At 47.4% G+C, this 18970-nt stretch overlaps 1 protein-coding gene across 2 annotated transcripts in view; it reads left to right on the forward strand.

Moving 5' to 3' along the window:
* Positions 1 to 18970, forward strand: part of SORL1 (sortilin related receptor 1) — a 170447-nt gene that overhangs the window by 94148 nt on the left and 57329 nt on the right. For both annotated transcript variants that reach the window (XM_019975277.2, XM_019975276.2), the window contains exons 17-23: positions 2126 to 2298; positions 3339 to 3470; positions 6932 to 7023; positions 8687 to 8933; positions 9616 to 9754; positions 15500 to 15673; positions 17925 to 18038. In XM_019975277.2, coding sequence (XP_019830836.2) covers positions 2126 to 2298; positions 3339 to 3470; positions 6932 to 7023; positions 8687 to 8933; positions 9616 to 9754; positions 15500 to 15673; positions 17925 to 18038 — 1071 coding nt within the window. The remainder of the gene's footprint in view (positions 1 to 2125; positions 2299 to 3338; positions 3471 to 6931; positions 7024 to 8686; positions 8934 to 9615; positions 9755 to 15499; positions 15674 to 17924; positions 18039 to 18970) is intronic.

Below are 18970 nucleotides of genomic sequence, written 5' to 3' on the forward strand. Positions count from 1 at the left end.
ACGGCCACAAGGAGTCTGTGATTCCAGCACTGTTTACAAACTCAGCACTTTTCATCTGACTGCCTGGTCTCCCGGGAATTACAGTGGGATGGTTTTCTTGAAAACCGAAGGGAGTGATTCGTTATCATGGGGTAGCTCAGATCCTTTTGAAGTGAGACCAAAGGAAAACAGGGAAGATTTACCTTTGCTTAAAAAAAATTATAGGTAGATTTAAGTTTTTGAGTGCATTATTTATATTGGAGCTTTATAAAGCAGAGGTGGCTGCTGCTGCTGCTGCTGCTGCTGCTAAGTCGATTCAGTCGTGTCTGACTCTGTGCGACGCCATCCCTGGGATTCTCCAGGCAAGAACACTGGAGTGGGTTGCCATTTCCTTCTCCAATGCATAAAGTGAAAAGTGAAAGTGAAGTCGCTCAGTCATGTCCGACTCTTAGCCACCCCATGGACTGCAGCCTACCAGGCTCCTCGGTCCATGGGGTTTTCCAGGCAAGAGTACTGGAGTGGGGTGCCATTGCCTTCTCTGAGAGGTGGCTAACATGTTTAAAGAATGGAATGAGAGAGAGGCAAAAACAAACAAACAAACACAAACCCGTCACCATGCAGGCTTGCAGCAGAGGGACCCAGATTTGTCACTTGCAGATGCAATATATTGTCACAGTGGACACCTCAGAAATGGATGCGGTTGTGTTGCTAATTTTCATTCTTTCGGGAAACTCCAGGTATTTTCCAAGCCGGTCCCTAAGAGGAAGAGAGAGACTGCCAAGAGCACCAGCTCTTCCTGTTCTTAGTTGTCTGACATTAAATCAGTCTCTCCAGCACTCTGAGCTTCTGTTTCTCTGTTTTGAGAGATTGGTGTCTGTATTGCAAGAGACAGCCTTGGGTATTAACGCTTAGACTCTGGATCCAGACCACTGGAGTTCGGTTCTTGGTTCTGCCACTTAGCAGTTGTGTGGCCTTGCATGGGTTACTTAACCTCTGCTCTCAGCTTTCTCATTTGTAAAATCGAGTTAATAGTTCTTCCATTATACAGTTGTTCTCTCTCTCTCCCTCAAACTCACTTAGTCGTCTCTGACTCTGCGACCCTGTGGACTGTAGCCCACTTGTCCTCTCTTTGCATGGAGTTCTCCTGGCGAGAATACTGGAATGCATAGTCACTCTTTTCTCCAGGGGATCTTCCCAACCCAGGGATCAAACCTGGGTTTCCTGCATTGGAGGCAAATCTTTCATTTCTCAGCCACCAGGGAAGCCCATTATGTAGTTGTTACTGGGATCAAACAATTCCTGATACATAGTATGTATGTTGTGTAAGTATTTAAGTAGAAGGAGAATCTTCATGATGATTGTGTTGTAATACATTCTGTAGGTGGCCAGGAAGTGAGTGAGTGAAGTCACTCAGTCGTGTCCGACTCTTTGCGATGCCATGGACTGTAGCCTACCAGGCTCCTCTGTCCATGGGATTTTCCAGGCAATAGTCCTGGAATGGATTGCCATTTCCTTCTCCAGGGGATCTTCCCAACGTAGGGATAGAACCCGGGTCTCCCACATTGTAGACAGACACTTTACCATCTGAGCCACCAGGGCCAGGAACATATATATTATTACTTTAAAAATAGAATAGGTTGATATGATTGCTCTGTATCATGAACAATATTGAATGGGTGAGCATATAGATTAGAAAACTTAGCTATAAGTCTTCAGTGGAAAGTTCCCTAGTCAGTGAGATTACGGTGCCACATGATGCGGCCCGTCCTGTGATCAGGAGGAATGTGCTGAGTGGTATGACTATTTTCATATGTGACCAAAACTTTTAGGTTGAGCTCTGAAGCTGGATATTGGAGCATGCCTACTATGGAGGGCAGGGCTGTGGAGGACACAGATTTGGGGAAAAAACAAAAAAATGTAGCAGTAAAAAGCAGAGATTCATGAATGTCTGAGTAGCTTGGCCGAGGCAGAAATGTTATTGCTTTACCCTCCTTCTAAGTAACGATCCCTAAGTTCTCACTTGATTCATGCCTTGTGCCATCCATGGCTCTGAGGCTTCTGGGTGAGAAAGAGGTAGGTCGGACGTGCGAGGACCCCTTCAGCACCCCCAGGCCCACCCGCCCTCTTGTCTTGTGTGTCTGTGCAGAGGAGAACGAGTTCATCTTGTACGCTATGCGCAAGTCCATCCATCGCTACGACCTGGCCTCGGGGGCCACCGAGCAGCTGCCCCTCACCGGGCTGCGGTCAGCGGTGGCCCTGGACTTCGACTATGACCGCAACTGCTTGTACTGGTCCGATCTGGCCTTGGACGTCATCCAGGTGCGTCTTCCCTGGGTCTGCTTGTGGGGGCCCTGCCTTGTGACTGCTGAGTCCAGGTAAACCTATTTCAGAGTGTTCTGAGGAGATGGGTATTTGAGGTTTTTAAGTTTTATCTCATCTCAGGGCCAATGGATGACACTTTCCAGTTTTATGTTCTAGTATTTTCTTTCCCTGCCTACCAGAGGGAGCCCTCAAATCTGCATTCCTGCTTGTAAGTGAGGTCTCCCTTTTCCTGCTGGGAAGATTTTAGGGTTCAGTGTGTAGCCCTCTATGTCCCTATTATCATACCCACTGCCTCGTTCATGTCCTTCTTTTCAAGCCCTGATATAGTAACTCTTGACTTCTCTGTAATTCACGTAATTATCCACTTCAGCTATTCCGAGCACAGTCAAGAACCAGAAAGTAAGCTGTAAAGATCGCTGGGCAGGCCAGATAATTGGCCATACTTGCAGACCCATGCATTTTAAAGAGAGCTCTTTGATCTTTTTTCATTGCCTATTTAATCCTTTTATAAAAGCAATTCTAACAAGTTTTATCTGGACTTCCAACCCAATAGAAATTTTACAGGGCCTGGGTATTTGAGGAGGTGGGGACAGGGAGGTGGGGAAAGGGGCTGCTGCCCGTGGCTGTCCAAGTGGTAGTACCTGATGACTTGGAGCCTCCGAGGGAGGAAGGACTATAAAAAGCAGACACAGGATCTTAGAAATAACAGCAATCTGGTTTCATTTATTTTAAAAGCAAGCAGACTCATGCATCTTGGTCATCTCTACCTCATTATTGTGATACAACGTAGCTCAGTGACCAGTGTTCACGACCATCATGCAGGCAGATATAAATGACTTGGTTCTGTTAAGTTATCCTGCTTTAAACAGGAAGCTGTAATCCATTTAAGAAATGCTTTTAGTGAAAAACGGCTTCATGCATGTGGAACACTGCCCTTGCCAGTCAAGCCAGTTGAATAAGCAGGTTCCCATCGATGGAACTGATTTGGCTGGAGGTCATGTGCGCATTTCACAGTGTTTCTTCTTCTGTCTCTTTAGCGCCTCTGTTTAAACGGGAGTACGGGGCAGGAGGTGATCGTCAATTCTGGCCTGGAGACAGTAGAAGCCTTGGCTTTTGAACCCCTCAGCCAGTTACTTTACTGGGTGGATTCTGGCTTCAAAAAGATTGAGGTACGTGCCTTCTGTGCTGTCTGTGATTAAGCAAGCAGGGAGGTGCCTGGCTGGGAGCCAAATTTGACACAGAGGGGAAGCCAGTGTGTCCAGCTCCTCTGGAGATTCCCTGAGAATTGCAGAGAAAGGGGGTCCCATGTGCAAACAGGATGTCTGCATCTGTCAAACAGAGATTTCATTAAGATACCTGAACACTTGTATTGGGGCTAGCAGCAGCACAGCATAGTAATCGTAATGATAATGATACCGTTACAGCATTGCTATAATGCTGTAACATCCACACTCCAGTATTACGCTTTTAGTGTAATGTGATGTAGATAATATTGTGACTGCCATCCTCATTGTGGTTGTAATGTGGTTGCCATGCTCTCGTGGTCGTTCCCTGTTGGAACCACTTTGCGTGAATTCTCTGATTCACTTCTCACAGCTGCCCTGTAAGGTAGGTCCTCTCACCTCCTCACTTCACCTGTCTGCACCTGAGCTCTGCAGGACCGAGAGGGGTAAGAGATCATGGGCTCCTAGGCATGCTCAACTCCTGCCTATTCCTGCTGGGGCCCTGGGGCACCATCTCAATACCTCTTTACACTGACTTCTGGGGAGGCATGACTTGTGTAAGGCGCGGTAGAAACAGGGAGACCCAGAGAGACAGGACAGATCACCAGCAAAAGCCACAAACTTGAGAGACGGACCTGGGTTCAGTCTTTATCCCGCCCTTTTTTTTAATTAAAAAAAAGTATTTATTTTTATTTATTTGGCTGCACCAGATCTTAGTTGCAGCACTCAGGATCTTCTTTCGTTGTGGCCTGTGGCATATTTAGTTGAGGCATGTGAACTCTTTAGTTACAACGTGTGGGATCTAGTTCCCTGACCAGGGATCGAACCCCGGCCCCCTGCATTGGGAGTTTGGGATCTTAGCCACTGGACCAGAGAGAAGTCCCCTAGTCCTTATTCTGGTAGCTAAATGACTCAGGAGAGTATCTTATCCCCTCTAAGCTCCAGTGTCTTCATCCGTAAGATGAAGATTCCGTTGTGTAGTCAGTCGTTTGGCAGGTGCTGTGTCCTGGCCCACTGCAGGCCGGGTCTGGTTTTAGATCACGATGATACAGCAGGAGGCAAGACATGCAGGTCCCTGTGCTGAGAGATTAGGTTTTAGTGGAGGAAGCAAAATAACAAAGAAATAAGTCTATCTGTCCTCTTGGTGCCATGTGCTGTGGTGAACATCACACAGGGTATGTGATTGCGTGACGGGGGAGAGGAGGTGTCTTCGAGGTGACATCTGAGATGAGCTGTGACCGAGCAAGGATCATTGGAGTGTTCCCCTCATGGGACGGTTGAGAGAAAGTGCCGGGGTCCAGCCCCGGCTGATCCAGGGTATTCGAAGCGGGGACGGCGTCGGCGAGGGTCAGGATACAATAGCTTCAATTAGATATTAATTAAAGATATAAAGAGTAATAGAATAAGGATAGCTCAGTAGGAAAATTCAGTGGAGAAAAGAGGCTGAATAGCTTGGTTTACGTGGGAGACCAATAAAACTTCAAGACAAGAAGTTTGCACCACTTACGTAGGCCACAGGCGTCCTTCCGTTCTCCCAAAGGAGAGGAGACACTGAGGCCTCCCCGGTCGGATCTTAGAAGCCCAGGCATAATTAGTAAGCATGGTGGGTTCCATACTCCAGATGGAGACTCAGCCAGAGTGAGAGAGAGAGAGACATGGGGAGACCAGTATTTCGAGACACTGATCCCAATTCTTTATTTTCCAGAGTCTGTTTTTATACACTGAGATGTTATACAAAAGTCACGTGGGGACAGCAGTCCTGACTTTTATTAAAGTCAGGTGCTTCATACAAATGTATACAGAGGTCTTAGGGGTGTTACATCATCTTCTGGCCAGGGGGGGCCTGCTGACAATTTACGACCCTCTCCTTGTGACAACGGTCAGTCAAACAGGACACTTATTTCTCCAGGGGTGATTATTCTTAAAACAGACGCCACCCAAATAAAGTTACATTCCTATAGGGTGAGAGTGTAGTGGGTTTTAGTTAAGGAAAGAATTTACTTAGCCTAAGGTCTAACGTGATTAATATCAAAGGTTAATACTTAGTTCTTCTATATACTCATTAACATGTGTAAGGGCAGGGGATGTGGAGACTTAGCAACAAACATTGGCTCAACAAATGAAAAACCCTTCACCAATACAATTTCTAATCAGCCCATTATACTTATACTAATAGTTTTCTAACTTTTCTAAGGAACCTGTTTTTAGAAGGTTTAAAGCATCTGTGCCTCTCACGGTTGGGAGGCTGTGAGCGATCACATGTGGCCGGACAAGCCTGTCAGGCAGGCCAGAGAACCTTCAGAGGAGTTTGTGGGTTAAAACACTCTTGTCACACCCAGGAGTTTTTATTAACTGGAGCTCTAAGTCAACTTCTTCTCCGAAAGAGGTGGTGGGGGACAGCCCCCCGTAAAGTCAGAGGTGTAGGTGAGAGCACAAAGTAGTAAAGTAGGCAGGCTCTGGTTATGGGGGTAGAAGCTCGAGGAGTTCCAGGGGGACTCCTGAGGCTCGATCCCGCCTTTGCGTATGTCGAGCCTCCTTCCTCATGACCTTTGTCACGGGCAGAGTACCTCACTCTGGCCCCCAACAAGAAAGGGTGGAAGGATGCATAGCACTGGTCACATTCTGAGCCGTGCGTTGGTGGTCTTGTCGTTACTCTTCCTCTTTCTTTTTTTAATTGAGTGTGCTTAGCACTTTGCTAGAAGGATGCAGGTAAAGCTTGAGTGTCTATAGGCTCACAGTGTAAACTCAAATACTGTGTGTGAAATGGTGAAAGAAGAGTCAGTGATGAGAACTGTGGATGCCCATTGATCAAGGTTAGCAGAAAGGTTAGCAGAGGAGGGGTATTTTGAAGGAAGGATAGGATTTGATTAAAAAGCAGAGGACAGGTCTTGGGGGGATACATGGCAAGAGCAGACAGGAGTGGGTATATCAGGCTTGGGGATCCCTAAGAAGACCAGTCTCCCTGAGGTTGTAGGGGCTGACATGGAGGAGAGAGAATGTGGAGAGAAAAGAATCTGGGGACTCTCATTTGGTGAGGTGGTGACTTTGAGAATTTGTTTTATGGATAAAGCAGAGACATTGGTGGCTTTGGAGCTTGGAGTGGCAGAGGCGGGTGGAGTAAATAAACACGCAGCAAACACTTACTTTGTGCAGGTAATCCCACCCCCAGAACTGGGGGTGCAGGTGATGGTGGCTCCTCTGTCAGACCCTTTGAGAATTGCTGCCTGAGCCCGAGGAGGGAGCAACTCAATCTGGCTGGAGAATGGGGCAGGTTTCCCAAATCAGTCTACAGGGGAATCCAGCCACCATAGAGGACCATAGGTGGGAACCAAGAAGGAAACTTTGCAGCGTGGGTCTCATCAGGAGCTCAGACCCCTCTAAGCCATTCCCTCTCCTTTATTTGTCAGGTGGGGCATCCAGACGGCGACTTCCGCCTCACTATTGTCAATTCCTCTGTGCTCGATCGACCCAGGGCTCTGGTCCTCGTACCTCAAGATGGGTAAGTGTGGTCCCAGAGAAGATCCATGTGGGTCCAGGGCTGCCACAGATAGAGTCTCTTGGTAATGCAAACTGCTGGCCAAAAACTTGTTTCTTATCATTGTGGTTGAAATAATCTAGGACCTGCAAGTCTTGGAGCTGTAGCTTAGTCATCCTGGGCTGCACACTCCATCCCCTTTCTGTTAGCAAGCATCTCAGTCTGTAGGCACCCAGATGTCTTGCAGCTGTGGGATGTTTCCCTAACAGAAAATAGTATTTAAAGTCTCTCTGGTCATAATCAGCCCTGCTTGAATATTGTAAGGAGCCTTTATCTTGAGTTTCACATGTGATACAAATATTTAAACCATTCTTTCTTTTTCCTGCCCCCAGCTTGTGTTTTCTTACCAGCAATTTGCATGCAAACTGGAAAATGGGAAATGCAGAGGTGCTTCTCACTAATTTATTGCTAACTTAAGGAAACATACCTAAAAAGGGAAATTCTGGATTAGTCTTTCTAGCATTTGTGATTGAGAAATCAGTTTTTAAAAGAAAATTCTGAAAGTAACATATGCACTTGGTTAAAAATATTAAAAGAAAGTAGAAATTTATGAAATGAAAAATAATTGGTTTCTTCTTTTTGCATTCACATTTTCTAGGAGTAATCATGGTTGATATTTTCTTGTGTCTCATTCAGAGTTTATTTTTACCCATGTACTTGTGTACACCCTTTAACACACAGAGACACATATCCACACACATGCATCAAGGAGGATCATAGGATACTTACTATTCTGCATGCTTTAAAAATATTAATATGGTTGGAAGATTTTTTAATCTGAACGCATGTAGATCCTTAGACGTTTTATGGTTCTTTTCTATGTACCATAATGTAACAATTTACAGATTAATATTTTTGTGTGTATATACACACACACACACACACACTTAAATAGATATATATGTATGTGTGCACATCTACCTATATATGTATATTTTTTGCTAGTGTGGACAGTGGGCTTCCCAGGTGACTCAATGGTGAAGAATCCACATGCAATTCAGGAGACCTGGGTTTGATCCCTGGGTTAAGAAGATTCCCTGGAGAAGGAAATGGCAGCCTACTCCAGTATTCTTGCCTGGGAAGTCCCATGGACAGAGAAGCCTGGTAGGCTACTGTCCATGGGGTCGTAAAGAGTCTGACACAATTTAATGGCTAAACAGCAACAAATGTGAACAATGCTGATGATGAACATGTTTGTACACTCTCTTTGCATAACTTGATTCTATCCATAGATCAATTCCAGTAGAAGAATTTCTGGGTCAGGTAGTTAACTGGCTTTAAGTAGTATAATTAGAGATTACAATAACAAGGCCAAACTAACTGGCTGAATGCTTGGCACTTTGGAGGAGTATTTGAGTGTCCATCTCCCCATTCTTTCCCCAATGGCTTAGTGGTAAATAGTCTGCCTGCAGTGTAGGAGATTCAGGTTCCATCTCTGGGTAGGGAAGATCCCCTGGAGGAGGGCGTGGCAATCCACTCCAGTATTCTGGCCTGGAGAATCCCATGGACAGAGGAGCCTGGTAGGCTGTGGTCCATGGGATCTCAAAGAGTTGGACATGACTGAAGCGACTGAGCACGCACACTCCCCATTCTGATGGGATGTGTGTTTTTCCCTGGTTTCGCCCAGGGTGATGTTCTGGACCGACTGGGGGGACCTGAGGCCTGGCATTTACCGGAGCAACATGGATGGTTCAGCTGCCTACCGCCTTGTATCAGAGGATGTGAAGTGGCCCAACGGCATCGCCGTGGACGAGCAGTGGATCTACTGGACGGATGCCTACCTGGACTGTATTGAGCGGATCACTTTCAGTGGCCAGCAGCGCTCCGTCATCCTGGACAACCTCCCGCACCCCTACGCTATTGCTGTCTTTAAGGTGGGACCTCACTTGTTCCCAGCATTGGGCAACCTGTCTACGTGGGCGAGGAGCAGACTGAGGCAAAGAACCTGCTGTCTCTGGGTTTTTACTGAGATGCTTATCTAACTTGTAGAAAATCAGCTCATTTCTGAATTGGAGGCAGTTTCTTTTGGCACCTAGGGAGGGATTCCAGACCCAGCTGCCAGGGATCTAGGGTGCTCGTCATTCTCATTTCAAAAGGTTGAAGTTCAAGGTTGCATCTGATGAAAATTCCTGACTTGCCTTTCGGTGTTGGTAGCCTCCGCTGGGCTCCGAGTTCCCGTCTGTTGTGAGGTTTGCTCTCTTCATTTCCTGATGTCTTGAGATGAGTCCCACCCTGCCTCCTGGGGGCCTTGTCATTTGTGCTTCAACCCTGCAACATAAAGTAGTTCTTCAGATTTTGAACTCAAGGGTTGAGCTTGTGGTCAGACTCTAACACTCATCGGATAGCTTCTTTAGGGCGGTTCCTTCAGTGTGGATATTTGGTGAGGTTTGGATAAAAGCACTGATTCCTGCCTTTAACTGGCATCTTGCTCACACCGATCATTCATCCAGGGAATGTCAGGTGTCCACTCCACAGTGGAGTTCTTGTTCTTAATGCGGGTTCTGAGTGAAAGACAGAAGAGCTGACTAATGAGCGAATCTAATCTCATCTTTTTAGAATGAGATATACTGGGATGACTGGTCACAGCTCAGCATCTTCCGAGCTTCCAAATACAGCGGGTCCGACATGGCCATTCTGGCGAGCCGGCTCACGGGGCCTATGGACTTGAAGATTTTCTACCGGGGCAAGACAACTGGTAAGGCAGCATGCCCTCCTTCATCTCTGTCGCATTGATCTCTCGAAACGGGCTGGGTGTGGGCAATCCCTGCTGAAGCAGGGTCTGGCAGCCTGTGTCTTTGTTGTCACGACAACATGCACATTATTTAATTTCTTCCTAATGACATCTTAATTTCTTTTCTAATGATACACAAACAGCTGGAAGACAGTGTGTCTTTGCCTGCCTGGAACGCTGGTGTTTGGTGGGTAATTACACCCTCCTCCTGCCTCTGGCCCCTGACTGCTGGGCGGTGTGGCTTCTCTCGCAGCTTGAGAGGCCCAGCGTGCACTGCATCCTCGTTTGGCACCTGGACAGGGAGCCATGCTGTGCTGGGTGCACAGCCAGTGCTGGTTCCCAACAGGAGTCCGGTCTTCTCTGGTCGCTCAGATGACGGATCAATCGCTCACTGAAACCTGCTTCCCTTGCACGGCAGAGTCTAGTTATAGGATGACTTATTTCTTGTCCTCACCGTGAAACTCTAAACCCCATGAAGAAGGAGGTTTTGTCTTTTTTGCTCAGTAATCTTACCAGTGCCCAGCAGTCAGTCGCTGCTCACTTCACAGTTGCTGAAAGAAGAAGGGGTGGGGCAGGGGAAGCCTTGCCAGGGCCTGTAGAGAATGAGTGTCTGAAAGATGATGGGGTGAGGCTTCAAGACCTGCTGCCAGGCTCTGCCTGGCTGTCCTGGGCTCTGAGACTGTTCAGTAGGACACCTTCTTCCTTCTTCATTGCCCATTCCCTTTGTGGATCTCCCAGTCACACTATTAATTATGGAGGAGAGGGATCAGGACAAACCACCCCCACCAGCCCCCCCGAGAAGAATAGTCCCCTTAAGAAGGACCTTCTTTATCTCAGCAGGACTCAGTAGCATCCTGGGTCTGCTGACGGCCCTTTATTGACAGACTGCTGGGCTTCCTGTTTTGAACTAGGACGTTGATGTTGTCTTGCGGTTTTTGGCTGGCCCCGTGCTAAGAGAAAATTGACTCTCAGGGGAAGTAATACGGCTATAGATATCACTGCTGTGCTTTTGGGACTGGAGAGCGGAGCATGAGAAAGGGGAAACTTTATAGTTTTCAGAAAACTATAAAGAATCCTAGAGATGGAAGTTTGTATTATTGTTGTGCCTTCACAGCTGACCTGTGAGGTGGGCAGGGATGGTATTAGGATCGTGGTTTCTCAATTAGGGAACGGAATCTCACATATGAATAAGCTTTCCCAAAGGCCCCTCTCTTATTTAGGAGCTGAGTTTTTTGTTCCAGTTCTCCCATAAACCGAAGAAGTCACATTCTTTCCTAGAGGAGGTGCCTGTTTTGAAATAAGAAGAAAGAGACAAAAAACAAAAAAAATACAAAAGAAATAAATGCGATAGGGAGAGAGGAATCCTGCTTTCCAGCTCTAGTGGTTGAAATCCCAGGGCTTTTGACGGAGGACACCCACCCCTACTGATCGGGCCCGCTGGCAAGCCGAGGGAACAATCAACATTTCTCCAGGTTACCTCCCCGTCTGGAAGAGCAGGTCTGTGTTTTGACATGTGCTTGTGAGCACCTGTTGGCTGAGCACACAGCCTCAGCTCCTGCAACTCCATGTTCAGATGAACCAGAGAACCCTGGTTTCCCACCCACAGGCTTGGCCGGTCACTTCATCCTAGCTGCCATGCTGTGACCTGGAGGCTGCTCTGGTGAATTTAAATAAGTCATCAAGGGGAAATACCGGCCTGTCTCCTGCCTCCAGGGGCCCCCCTGCCCACAGATGCAAGGCCAGGGAAGCATGTCTGTCATCTCTCAGGCCTGTATGAGTTCAAGCATTTACAGTGGTCTCCGGCTGCCAGCACTGCCTGTCTGAATTGGGTGCCTCTTGGCCTTGAACTTGTTTGCTCCATCCTGCCTGCTCTGTTGGACATTGAGAGTGTTGCAAGTTTATGATGGTATTGGCCATCCCCAGTGCCAAGCAAGCTTTATTACCTCTGTTGTCTGCTCCTGACACATCCAGGACTTTGTACAAGCCATGTGTAAGGTAATAACAGCAGTGATAAAGGACATTTACTCTAAGGGATTTTGCTGTGTCATAAGCACCACACTGATTTCCTTAGTGGGCTTGTATAACCTCAGTTTGGAGAATGAAATGGCAACCCACTCCAGTATTCTTGCCTGGGAAATCCTCTGGACAGAGGAGCCTGGTGGGCTTCAGTCCATGGGGGTCACATCAGAGTTGTCATGATTTAACAGTTTCCCCCAAGTCCATGTGTATTATTAATAGTCCCATTTTACAGATGAGAACCTGGAAACGAGGTTCAGTAACATCTCTCCATCACACATTTAGTTAGTGGTGGGAATTTGAGCCATGGCCTAGTTGACTTCAGAGCTTGAACGTCCGGGAAACCCCCAGGCTCTGTTCCACCTCTCCCCTGCTGTTGGATTAACAGTGCCCCAGTGAACGACAGTGATTTAGGAGTTGTGGGTTTTAGTGGATTCTTGTTTAGGATGATTAGAATTTTGTTCACGTGCAGTGTTGTCAATTTAGAATATTTAGTTATAAACAGGCGCATTTTTTTCGGTCTTCATACCTGGTTGTTCTTACACAGTGTTCCTGGAATTTACTCTTCATAGAGAGTGTTCTTTTCTTTAAACAACTCTGTCAGCAGGGCTATAGTGTATTCAGTTGATGCTGCGATGGGTTAAACTGTTTTGGAGTTCTTGGACTGTTTCTTCAGAGCCTGCAGTAAACACACAGTTTTCAATGTCTATCATGAGGGTAACTATTTACCATACAAGGTGGATCTGATTTTGATATTGTCGAGTGTGTGGATGGTTAAGCCTGATAATAGCAGTGTTGGCTCCTCAGAGGGTTCTGGAGGAATTTTCCAAAGAGGAGATCTGTAAGTGTCCTGGATGTGCCCAGTGAAGGCCTCACGGGGCTAACGTTTGGTCTTCGGAATGGACGTCTTTGGAGACGGAGGCTGTCAGCTGCCCTGTCTTCACACGGCCCCCCATGGCCCACACCAGACGACGGTGTCCTCGGGCAGGGGTCTCTGGCTGTGTTCTGATGGAACTCTGCCACATCTTCCTTATGTTCTCCCAGGTTCTCGACCAGGGCTCCCATTTTCTGTACTGTGGCATGTGTGTTTATTTTAAATATATATATATTTATTTATTTCTTCATTCATTCCTTTGGCTGCCCCAGGTCTTCGTTGCAGCTCTCGGAGTCTTTAGTTGCAGCGTGTGGAATCTAGTTCTCTGACCAGGGGTCAAACCCAGGCCCCATACATTAGGAATGCAGAGTCTTAGCCACTGGCCCACCAGGGAAGTCCCTGTGCCACGGCTTTGGACCTACCCACACGTGCCTGCCCTGCCTACTCCTTTAGGATCAGTGACTTGGTCGCATGGTTTGGAGTTTGTCCCTGGCCGTGCCTCTCAGATTACAGTTTCATTCATGCCTATGGGTGCCAGTCTCTAGAAATACTGCAGCTCCCTTTGGGTTCTGTACTTTCAGTTTTCTTCTTTGGGTGGAAACACTTACCCTGCATGTGAAAATGTCACTAATGCTATTTCACAGACAGAGTCCATGTGAAAATAACTCCTGTTGATGAGTATTTGTTAAATATTCTATTATTGTTCAATTTCTTGGAACGTCGGATGGCATGGTGTCCTTTGAATACAAAGAACATGTTCCAGAACCCCAGATGGGGTTGTTCTTGTTATTGGCAGCTCGGCATTCCCTCCTGCAGCCCACGGCAGGTGCATTTGAGATAAAGGGACAGGCATCTGCCCACGGAACAGATGAGAGGGAGCTGGTTCCTGGCATTTCTACTCCCATCAGCAGATTATTCACTGTGATGATCCAGCCTATTGGTTGATGGAGTCAGTTGCAGACCCCTTTGAATGTTTCATCAAACATGTATCCCCCGGTTGTGTGTATTTTATCCACTTGGTGATGCCTTGTGCTCTTGGATCCTTAGCATCAAAGCAACACTGTTGCTGTATCATGAGGAATTTTATTTTTTACATGTAGTTTACACCAGTTAAACACCAAGGAGATGCTGACACATTTGCAGCTTACGAGTATGTCCTCACTCGTCTCATTACCAGTTGTCATGAATGAACCCTGTTTCCCTACCTGCAGGCCAGGATGGCATCGGCTAAACTTTGGCTGGCTGGAAACAGATTACTTAGATTTGATTCAGGGCACAACTGAAGAATCTGTATCAGCTGAGTTTTACCCAAGCGTTTTACATTTATTTTCCCCAATTAAAATTTTATTTATTCATTTATTCATTTTTGGCTGTGCTGAGTCTTTGTTGGCCTTCCCAGGTGGTGGTAGTGGGAAGACACATGGCTGCCAGTGCAAGAGACAGAAGAGGCACGGGCTCAGTCCTTGAGTGGGGAAGATCCCTTGGAGGAGGAAATGACAATCTACTCCAGTGTTCTTCTCTGGAGAATCCCATGGACAGAGGAGCCTGGCAGGCTGTGGTCCGTGGTATCACAAAGAGTCAGACACGATGGAAGCTACTTAGCACACATGGGTCTTTGTTGTTTCCTGGGCTTTTCTCTAGTTGTGGCAAGCGGGCTTCTCATCGAGGTGGCTTCTCTTGTTGCGGGGTGTGGGCTCTAGGCACGTGGGCTGCAGTAGTTGTAGCACATGGGCTTAGTTGCTCCACAGCATGTGGGATCTTCCTGGATCAGGGATCGAGCCCTGGTGGATTCTTAACTACTGAGCCACCAGGGAAGCCCCTATTTAGTTTTGATTATGAATAGTCACAGGCAAAAAGAAAAACACACATTTCTTAGTTTACATGACTTTCACATTGCTTGATCATTGTATCACATTTTCAGCTGTTGGGAAATGGTTTCCTCTGTTATGGCTCCTCTGTCTCCTTCCCAGAAGGATGCGGGGGATAGAAAACACCTCCGTCACTGTGCATCCACAAACATTCTCTCTCTCGAGTGCAGTGAAGAATCGTATGGACTCTAGCTGGCATTCTTTTTGGGAAGCTGAACCGCAGAAAAGATTGGAAATAGTGGACTAGATCAACATTAGCCCATTGCCCATGGGTTTATTGCCTAATGGGTATCTGGTCGGTTCCTCACTGAGCTCAGCGGCTGTGCTCTGATAGCACAAAGGAATTAAGGAAGCAGACTTGGATTTTTGTTTGGGGCCTGCAGGTACTTGGGTGTATGTTCATTCTAGTTAAGGGCTTTTGGGTCACAAGGCACAGAAAACCACTCCAGCTAAAAGTGCTATGGAAAGAATGCAGGGAGATGGGAAGGAACGCAAGAGAGGAGGCACGGGTGTGTTGATGGGGACTGGGGCCGGGCCTGGCCGAGCCCCACAACCCCCGCACCCCGGGTACCGGTGTCATCCTTTCTTCTCTTCCTAAGTCGGCTTCATCCTCCTGATGCTGCAGACTTACCTGCCCGCCTCTGACTGGCACAGGTTTTTGCCTTGCATCCCCTGAGACACCCCTCGGCGACGACCCTCCTCCCCCCTGCAGCTCCCCGCCTATCTTGTGGTGTCTCATCGTCCTCCATCCAGATTCCCGGTGGGCTTGGTTTCGGGGCCATCCGATCCAGCTGGGGCCCTGCTCACGCTCTCCACTGCACCTTTCTCTTCCTGAGCTGCTTATCGTGGGGTCCGTGAGTCTGTAAAAGGATGAGTCCCTGGGTCTCAGGCCTGCATTTGGCGCCCCCTGGTGTCTGCTAACCCGGCCGCTGCCACCTGTCTCCTCTCCAGGAAGCAATGCCTGTGCGTCCCGGCCTTGCAGCCTGCTGTGCCTGCCCAAGGCCGACGGCAGCAGGAGCTGCAGGTGTCCAGACGGTGTGTCCAGCAGTGTCCTCCCGTCCGGAGACCTGATGTGCGAGTGCCCTCCTGGCTACCAGCAGAAGAACCACACGTGTGTCAAAGAAGGTGTGTCTCCTTCTTCCTTTTCTGCCCATCCTCCCCCTTTGATGTGTCTTTGATGCACTCGTGTTTGGGGTTTTTGAAAACATCCAAGGTAGACAATAAAACCCTCTAGACACGGGCATCCTAGTTCACCTTCCAAGGCCCGTGGTCCCTCAGTCCTCATCCAGAACAGGCCCACACTGTTCTTTTAAAAATGAGTTGCTTTGGGGTTAAATGTCGGGGGATGCAGACCTTCCTGTGAGTGCACCTGTCTTTTCTGTTTCTGCCTCTTCCTCTTCTCATCCACCCCACGCCAATCATCCCCAGCTCCTCCTGCTTCTGTAAGTGTGCAGGGTACAGTTGGCCCACCCTGACTTCAGCAAAGGACTCCTGCATAGCTCACCTCATCTCATCCAGCAGTCCCCCTGCCCCCGCCCAGCCTAGAAACATCAGAACTTTCTGACCACAGCCAGAGGTCTGCAGCAGCCTCACCCTACTCCCTCTTGGAATCTGAACACACAAATTCTAACATGTCACCTTGAGTTTTTCCTTTTACCACTTCCCCAGTCCCCAGCCTCACATTTGTTTCGGGGAGGTGAGCCCCTGGAGGGGCCTTGCCACAAAGTATCCTGTTGATGAACACAGCCTGGATTCCTACCTTTCCTTATTCTCAAGCTTATATTTGCTTTGTAATCATAACTTCCCCTCTCACAGCATCCTTTGAGTCCAGGGAAGCAAAAACTGCAAAGTGGCCTTCTGGGCCCTCTTAAAAAATACAGATGGAAAAAAATGAGCCTTTTTGTCTAAGACACAGGGGCACTCTTTCAGGCTCTGGTCATCATCTTAAAGTTGTTTGGAAAGAAATGGGGTTAACACTGAATTCCAGGAGGAGGAGAAAAGGGCCTTTCTCTATCCCTGTCAGAAAGCCTTTACTTAATCCAGACAGGAGGCCAGTCATCACGTGTTCTTAACCCAGTTGACTAAACAGTGCACTTTTTTTTTTTTTTTTTGTCTGTTTGAGGAATTATGACTGCTCACTTTGAAGGAGTCATGGGGTAGGAAAAAATCCTCAAAAATACGTAAAGCAAATCTCCATAATCCTTCTGGTTGTTAACTGAACACACACAGAACATATATGACCGTATATAAACTATAAACTATAGGTATAGATATACTGAACATGTGTATATAAACCTTATAGGTGTAGATAACCTGAATAGGTATAGATGTACTATTTAGGTATAGATAAACTATATAGGTGTAGTGATAGTGAAGTCGCTCAGTCATGTCCGACTCTCTGCGACCCTGTGGACTGTAGACTACCAGGCTCCTCTGGTAGTCTTCCCTGGTGGCTCAGACGGTAAAGCATCTATCTACAATGCAGGAGACCTGGGTTCGATCCCTGGGTCGGGAAGATTCCCTGGAGAAGGAAATGGCAACCCACTCCAGTACTCTTGCCTAGAAAACCCCATGGACAGAGGAGCTTGGTGCAGGCTACTGTCCATGGGGTTACAAAGAGTCGGGCGCGACTGAGCGACTTCACTATATAGGTATAGATATACTGAATATGGATGTTTGAATAATGGCTACACAGGCTTCCCTTGTGGCTCAGCTGGTAAAGAATTTGCCTGGAATGCAGAAGAGCTCGGTTCAATCCCTGGGTTGGGAAGATCCCCTAAGGGAAAGGCTACCCACTCCAGTATTCTGGTCTAGAGAATTCCATGGATGTCCATGGGGTCGCAAAGAGTCGGACATGACTGAGCAACTTTCACTTCACTTCTCCTATGGCTACACAGTCCCTTAAGGAATTCCTTGTGGAGTTAGTATTTTTTTTTGTTTTCTTATGGCTATGGCATGTGGAATCATAGACTGGGGATTGAACCCACAGCCTCTGCAAAGTATTAACCACTGGAAGTGCAAAATGTTAGCCACTGAATGGCGAAGAAAGCCCCTGGAATTAATATTTTATAGTGTTTATACGTCTCTACCCGCTAGATCCACCTGATATCATCACTCTCCTTTTTCATCATTGTAACCCCCTCTGCTGCTCCTAGAGGCCTCTCCTCCTTCAATTTTAATTAAAAGAGGAGAGAAGGAGGTCTCCTTGCATGCTGGTTTCCCTGCAGGCACCTGTGCAAAGCATCCCACTTCCCCTTTGCTGTCTGAGGCATGTTATTTGAGGAAGATGAAGGGAAACTCAGAACAGAAAGTCTTTTGGTCCAGCAGGAAGAATGACATTGGTTTCGTTTTCTCTTCTGCCTCCCTCCATGGCCAGAGAACACCTGTCTCCGCAACCAGTATCGGTGCAGCAACGGGAAGTGTATCAACAGCATCTGGTGGTGTGATTTTGACAATGACTGCGGAGACATGAGCGACGAGAGAAACTGCCGTGAGTCCCCGCTTGGCAGAGTTTTTGGGAGGATAGGCATTTCCTGGTGCAATCAGCACCTCCTGGGCGGGGCCTGGAGTCTAGGGCCCCCGTGATCAGTGATGCCCATTTAAGTGGCTAGAGAAAACATACTGCATACCCTATTACATATATGCACTTCCCAGGTGGCTCAGTGGTGAAGAATCCGCCCGCCAATGCAGGAGACACGGATTTAGTGCTTGGGTTGGGAAGATCCTCTGGAGGAGGAAATGGCAACCCACTCCAGTATTCTTGCCTTGGAAATCCCATGGACAGAGGAGCCTGGTGGGGTACAGTCCATGGGGTTGCAAAAGAGTCAGACACAAGTGAAGGACTGAGCATGCACGTGAGCACATTAGATATATATTATTATTTAAAAGCAAAGCCACGTAAGTGAGCTAGGTACTCATTAGAAGAGATTTACAAATAAACATTGCATGGTTGAAACTGAGCTGGTTTGGGAGACAGGCAGTCTGGGCTCTTGACTGTGGCCCTTTCCCAGAGATAGAGCTGGTGACCTGAAACAGGTGACCAAGTGATAGCCCTTGAATTTAAATTCAATGTTCAGCCTTTTCAGGGATGGGGAACAAGTTTTCCCTTGTTACCTCCAATTAGGGGATGCCAGCTGCCTGCCAGGCTCAGGAGGGTTGTTCAAACTGAGTAGTGATGCCAGGTTTGGCCTGTGATGTGGGAACATTGGTTTGTGTGCATTTAAGTGTTGTCTTTGGAATATGTAATTCTAAGGTCTAACTGTTAAAGTATGTGATTCTGTTTAGCAGCATTTAGGACAAACAAATAACTACTTATAGTGGATACTCTGTTTATTGCAGGTTTGGCCGTCTTTCCTTCAGTTAATTTTTAGTGGCTTTGACATCATCTCCTAAGGAGGAGTCAGTCAGTAACGTGTTGACCTG

This window comes from Bos indicus, chromosome 15, assembly GCF_029378745.1.
Source record: "Bos indicus isolate NIAB-ARS_2022 breed Sahiwal x Tharparkar chromosome 15, NIAB-ARS_B.indTharparkar_mat_pri_1.0, whole genome shotgun sequence".
Taxonomy (NCBI): domain Eukaryota; kingdom Metazoa; phylum Chordata; class Mammalia; order Artiodactyla; family Bovidae; genus Bos; species Bos indicus.